Genomic DNA, 6,676 nt, shown 5'->3' on the forward strand with positions numbered 1-6,676 from the left:
CTGTTCGAGGTGATCCTCAGAGCTGTGTAATGTGCACACACCGATAATACACCGAAGATCTCGATCACGCGCTTTCTCATCATTTATTCGTTTACGCATTACATCATAACCTGTTCACATGCTTCATATTTGAATTAATTTATTTATTCAGTTGTTTTATAGGCTGTCATTTGACTGCAGCTAGATTTAGTAAAATTAGGCCTATATGTAATATTTTAACAAATGTGTCCAGTCATGGTCCGAGATTCTCCTTAATGTTTTATTTATTTGAAAAAGACAAACAATAAAGACAAAGCCTCGTGCGTGGTATTTGTGTGTGCTACTGAAGTGTTTATAACAGTTATATCATGTGTTTGACATGTGTCTGTGAGCTTCATCACTGTGTGTGTGTGTGTGTGTGTGTGTGTGTGTGTGTGTGTGAGGGGGCCTGAGAGAATGGAAATAAATAAGAGCGTCTCTGACTCTTGTCCTTCTGTCATCAGTTCAGACATGAACACAATCATTCAGCAGGACTAGTGCTGATTCATGGCATCAAATACATTTAAGAGATAAAATATAAATTAACTCGACTTCGAAAAGCATATAAATATTCTGCAGTTAAATCGCATTAACTGGCAACTTTTCACCAAAAGGTTCTTGCGCTTTCGAAGCGCATACAAATGAAGCCCAACTCGGTTATGTTCGTTAAACTGCACGGAAGCATTTAGTCCATGATTGCATGATCCGATCGGCGGAATCCGTTGCCCGTCGGTTCAGAAGGAGTCTGGAGAGACGGTGTGCTGCCGGGACAGAGCAGAGAAGGACACGGTCCTGACGGGGTCACCGAGGAGCCCGGACGGGACGGGTAACAGCCCCACGGGGGACGAGCTCATCCCGTAAGAGTTCGTCAGACTGAGAGGACCGCCAGAGCTCCCCAGAACGGGCCGAAGCACGTCCCGACCGCCGGGGACCGGAGACCCGTAACCGTGCGCCGGACTCAGAAGCGCGTGCGTCGCTCCGGTGTACGGCTGCGGGTGTAACGATAACAGAGGCGAGATGTGCCAGTACAGAGCACTGTTCTCCGTCAGCCCGAGCGGGGGACCGCGCAGTGCTCGTCTGATGGCCAGCTTGCCTCGAGAGGTCGCCGAGCGCCTCCGGAGTTTGCCCGTGCTTCCGCCGATGAACACGTCATCGCTCGAGGGGTCCAGCATCCAGTAGTTACCTTTCCCCGGGTCATCGTAATGTCTGGGCACTTTGACGAAGCATTTATTGAGACTCAGATTGTGGCGGATGGAGTTCTGCCAGCCCTGCTTGTGCTCCCGGTAGAACGGAAAGTTCTTGGTGATGAACTCGTAGATCCCGTTCAGCGTCAGTCTCTTGTCGGGGCTCTGTCTGATCGCCATCATGATCAGCGCGTTGTAGCTGAAGGGCGGCTTGTCGAGCCTCGTGTTTGTGCCGGTTTCCCCTTCAGCATCACGTGTCTCCGCGCGCTCCTGCGTCCCGGGGGCCTCCGGGGACCGTGTCGGATCGGTGCTGCTCTCCGGACGCGTCGAGCCGTGTCTGTCGCTCTTAGACGGAAGCAGCAGACTCGTGATGCTGAACGAGCTCGGTTTGTGCAGCGCTGCTGATTCTGTCTGATCCATGTCTGTGGAACTGTCTCAGGATCTGTGAGGACATCACACGAGGTCAAGAGGCGAAGAGAAGAGAGAGGAGAAGAGAGAAGTTCACTCATCAAACAGCGTCCTTCATCATCACCGACAGAGGAGGAGCCACCGGAGATGATCCTGATCTGATGCGCTTCAAGACTTCGGGCTGCGGGAGCTATTGTCCAGTTATTGAGTTATTATGCTCTGATACGGTTTGTTTGTTTATTTATTTATTTTGCTATTTTATTGTTTTTATGATATAAAAATAAATAAAACTTCTACACTTCTGCATAGGGCTGGGCGATATGAGCAAAAATTCATATCTATTTTTTTTGTCTGATTTGCGGTAGGCTATATAGCCTATATCTTGGTATTTTGTATTTGTATTAAACAAAATAAAATAAAATCACATTGCAACCAAATTGCAACCGTATATATATATATATATATATATATATATATATATATATATATATATATATATATATATATATATATATATATATATATATATAGGCTATATAAGCAGAAGTTAAGTTAAAAATGAAAATGATTAAAAAGCACAGACTGAGTAAAAAACTTTAGTCACGTTTCACTGAGCTCTGTTTGGTGCGCGTGCACGCGGCGGGGCTCGATCAGCGGAGAAACTCATGCAAAATGGAAATATTTCCATTGGTTTTTAACACTTACACATGGACAATATACATGTGCAATGTAAGTTATACATTAAACATCACGCAGCCTTTCTGTCAGAGACGCTTTCAATTGAAACTAATAGACTATTAGGAGAGAAATAAAACAGAAATTATTTAAATGCAAAACAAACAACACGCCGCTGTTGACTGACAACGAACAGGAAATAGAACTTATTTGCTTCATTTTTGATTCATTATAATGTCTAGCAGTTTTTTTTTTCTTTTTTTCTTTTTTTTAACAATTACATTTTGGGCTAAAGGTTTTTACAGAGTAAAATATTACTGAAAATTGATAAGGAATGCCTTACACTACTGCTACAGAAAAAAGTAATGTGTTACTGTAATGAATTACTTTTGTAATGGGTTACTCCCAACACTGCTGATATTTCTCTCACATCAGTTACAAGATCGGATCATGATGAACGACGTGATGTGAGAACATGCAGATATGTTGTTTAGATTGCTGTGTGTAGCCTGTACACTGTAAAATCTAATAAGTTGGGCTTACTTAAAAAAAGCATGCAAACTGATTGCCTTGAAAAAACTAAGTAAAGTGAAATAGGAATAGTATGTTGTACTGACAAATGCTTAGTTAGTATAGTTAACTTACACAAGAGTTCTAGTAACTAAAAAAGAACTGTAGGGGGTACTTGATCCTTTCATTTAGGTTTACTCATGACTTAGTATAGCTACTCACTGACTCCCAGAATGCATTGCGCAGAATAAATTATGCAGTTGCTTTGTTTTAAAGTTGTTGTTTTTATTTGCCATTTTTATTTGCTGTCTTGTGTCAGCAGTAGCACAACAAAAAGAGCAAATAAAATGGCTATTGTCAGAATTAATGAAAAGAAATTAAATTTAATTGTTACCATTGTTGTGATTCACGTGATGAATGTTTAAGTCTGTGTGTGACTTCAGCATATTACCACTCACTATTTAAGGATTATATAAAAAGCATATCAAGGTATTTATGAAAAATAAAATCTCAAAAAGGTCATTATTAAACACACACATAAAAATGCTTTAATTAAAAAATAGGTCATTTATAAAAGCAACCTATTTATTACTTTTCTTTGAAATCATATAACTCTGATTTCATAATGCATTTCTCCATTAATAGAGAGAAAATTATAGTAACATAAATGAAGTTTCAAGTGCCCAACCAAAGGGAATGCTAATCACTATAATGGTGAGCTAAAAAAAAAAACGGCAATTAGCAACATATTAGTGCACTGCTGCCTCTCACTGGTTTATTAATGTCATTGGTTCCTTAGTGTCTACTTGAATATTTTAAGTAAGTGTCACTCAAAACAGTAAGTAGATTGTTTTATTTGCCTTGAAAGTAGCTGAAACTTAATAAAACCTAGTAAGTATAACGACTAAGTAAAGATAACTAATTAAATCTAAGTAAGGTAAACTATTGGATTTTACAGTGTAGTGTAGAGTAACACTAGCGTGCTGTTTGAGGGAGAAACGTTTCACACGCATCGAGGGCAGAGGCGTCACGCCCATTCAAAGATTTCTGAGCCGAGTGGATCTAAAATGCAGCTTCCAAACGAAATAAAAAAAATAGCCGAATAATATTTATATATATATATTATTGCAGGAGAGTGCAGAAGAGTCATCACTGAAACGCGCTGTTTTGTTCACTTGCTCGCTGACTCGTTTATTTAGCGAATTCTCTCATCAGAAACAACAAAAAGTGCAGATGTGCATAATGTAATGTCAAGTGCTTCAGTGATTTTAATGGCAGTTTTTGAGAGAGCCTGAACTCTGGCTAGACTGAATAAAAATATTCTTTGATAATGTAAATGTTCTTTACTCTCTTAAAATGAAAGTGTTAAAATAAGTAGCCTAACTTACAATATTGTTATTAAAATTTACATTAAATGCAAATTCAGAAAACATTTTATGGCATGATATGGCACTTAAGTAAAAAGTCTGGGTTTTATGTGTAGTTAATAGATTACACTAAATAAAACAAATAACGATCTATAAAGGTGCAAAACGCGTTTACTTACACGTCTGAGAATCGAGATATTTCCTGATATATTAATCATGTTTGGAATTGTTTTGAATAAAAAGGAAAAATAAATAAAACATAAGCCTATATCAGTTATACAGTGTTTCATAGCATGACTTATTTTAATGTTTTGTATTAATATTTAAGGTGGACTTATTAATTACTGTAGGTGCAAGAGTAGTAGTGATGGTTAAAATAATAGATTAGTGCTGAAATAGTAAATTGAGCCTTGTTCCTAGATGGACAGAGAGTGGAAAGTAATAGATCAGATGAGGAGATGGAGAAAGAGGAAGAAAAAGAGGGACATGTAGAGGCACGAGTGTTTTCTACAGTTTTTACTTTAACAGCTCTTCTTAATTATTCTGTAGAACAGAGAAGAAAAAGCCATCAGGTTGGGACAATTTAAGACATTTCAGTTTCTAATCCCAGAGTTATTATTAGGTGGATAGAATTTGTTATTTTTTTACTTTTAAACTTAAAATTGTCTTTTCTAATCGGTTTCTTTTTCAAAACTGCATCACAGCATTTGCTGCCGTATCAATACATAATCATCCATATCGATACGTGAATCAGCAAGGAATGCATCACAATATATTGCTGTATTGATATTCTGAGCCGCACTATTTAAAGCCTTGTTCCATGTGCCCCTTTTATTGAGCACCTGCCCCTCCAAGGGTCTCTGCACGGCCCTGATTGTAAGCAATTGTGTTATAAGCACAAATGAGCTGAATACGTCCCACTTTACTGAATGAAGTGTCACAAATTATCATAAAAAAAATAACATAGCTGGAGATTCAAGAGACCTGGACCATTAATTCAAAAGCGTATTATTACTCAGTCTGAATGAATGAATCCACTGCTGTGGGACAGAGACGGTCTCAGGAGAAATTGTTGAATAAAGTGGTTATTTGTGTTTTATGTGCATATTCTCTTATCTTCTTAACATTACTGTTGAGCCTCTGATAACACATGAACTATTCTAACAAAGTCCTCACTGTCTATATAAAAAAAAAGAAAAATAATTATATGGAATACAATGATATAAACTCATAATTGCTGTGACAAAATACTGAAACTCGCAATTTCAAGAAAAACATGAAATATATTATATCGAAATTTCAAGATGTAAACTATAAAGGAATTGTGATTTAAAAGTCTTAATTCTTTTTTTATGCCAAGTTCAAAAGCTTCGTACACTACTCTACACTGGGAATAAACTCCAGCTGATGTCCTCTCTGTAGAACTGGGTCATTTCTACATCTACCTCCTCTAGGGGGTTATTTTATTTCTTCTGTTTCTATAATTACACTTAAAATGATCCAAACATACAGGGCCTTTATTATCAAGACAATTCTTAGACAAAATGCTTCATTTGGTTAACTGGCGTGGCAAAGGTGTAGCATTTCTGATATTTTTATGTTTTCCAATAGTGAGGATGTTAATTCCAGGTTCTGGACGAGGCCGGTGGGTTTGGGCTGAATGCCCTCAAATACTGCCTTAAACAAGCTCAAGATATTTTCATAGTTTTGACATTAATAAGCCATTTATTATCAGCTTTCACTGGAGATTTGATGTGTAAAATGTGAGCGTGGCGAGTAGTTTGTCGAGATAATAGACAGCGGTTGGTCTTGGATCCCTGAAATACATGTGTGACTTTGACCAAGCGCTGCAGAGATGATGATGATGATGATGATGATGAAGTTCAGATGCTCGGACCGAGATCATATAACACACGGTCAGAAACGAGGACAATCGATGCAGTCACTGAAACATGATCTGCTAAGTGTTACCATGCATCTTTAAAATAAGTTTGCAGCATGTTTTAGCTGCATCCTAATGCTGTGTTTTTGATTACCAGTGTGAAATTGTCGAATCTTGTGTAGAAATCACTCCACAAGCCTCTTTCTCTTGTAGCTGATGCCACAATACCCCACTATACCCGAACATATACTCACTGGTACCTGATGTGTTGATTAGATGTTAGTTCTTCTGTGTCAGAGGATATCTCAGTCTAAGCCCACTTTAACATGTTCAAGGCAGAAGTTCACACAGAAGTGACAGACTGCAGCTCTCTCTGGTGGACGAGTGGATCTACTGCGAGGAAGAAGAGAAATGTGTCAGTACTTCGTTCAACATACACTGATGTGACGGCTGTTATCCACACAGCTTTATAGCTGTGTCTAGAGTCTGGATCAGTGGACCTGCTGTGATCTGAAGACGTTCAGCTCTTCTCAGGTGGCTCACAGCTCTTACTCTAATGATGAGAACTACAGGAGAAACACAGAGCACAGTTACTTCACTCATCAGAGGATTTCTGCTCCTTTCTGCACTGT

General features: G+C 38.6%; 1 protein-coding gene across 1 annotated transcript; it reads right to left on the reverse strand.

Annotated features, from left to right (window-relative positions):
- Positions 1-564: 564 nt before the first annotated feature.
- Positions 565-1,643, reverse strand: LOC132111229 (forkhead box protein G1-like). The gene has a single exon (XM_059518386.1). The coding sequence runs from the start codon at positions 1,620-1,622 to the stop codon at positions 753-755; it is 870 nt and encodes a 289-aa protein (XP_059374369.1). The 5' UTR covers positions 1,623-1,643; the 3' UTR covers positions 565-752.
- Positions 1,644-6,676: the final 5,033 nt, after the last annotated feature.

The sequence above is a fragment of the Carassius carassius genome, chromosome 30, assembly GCF_963082965.1.
Source record: "Carassius carassius chromosome 30, fCarCar2.1, whole genome shotgun sequence".
Lineage (NCBI taxonomy): Eukaryota > Metazoa > Chordata > Actinopteri > Cypriniformes > Cyprinidae > Carassius > Carassius carassius.

What these genes read in the sequence shown, in the direction of transcription:
- LOC132111229 (XM_059518386.1), bottom strand. Translation starts at nt 1,622, where the DNA reads ATGGATCAGACAGAATCAGCAGCGCTGCACAAACCGAGCTCGTTCAGC.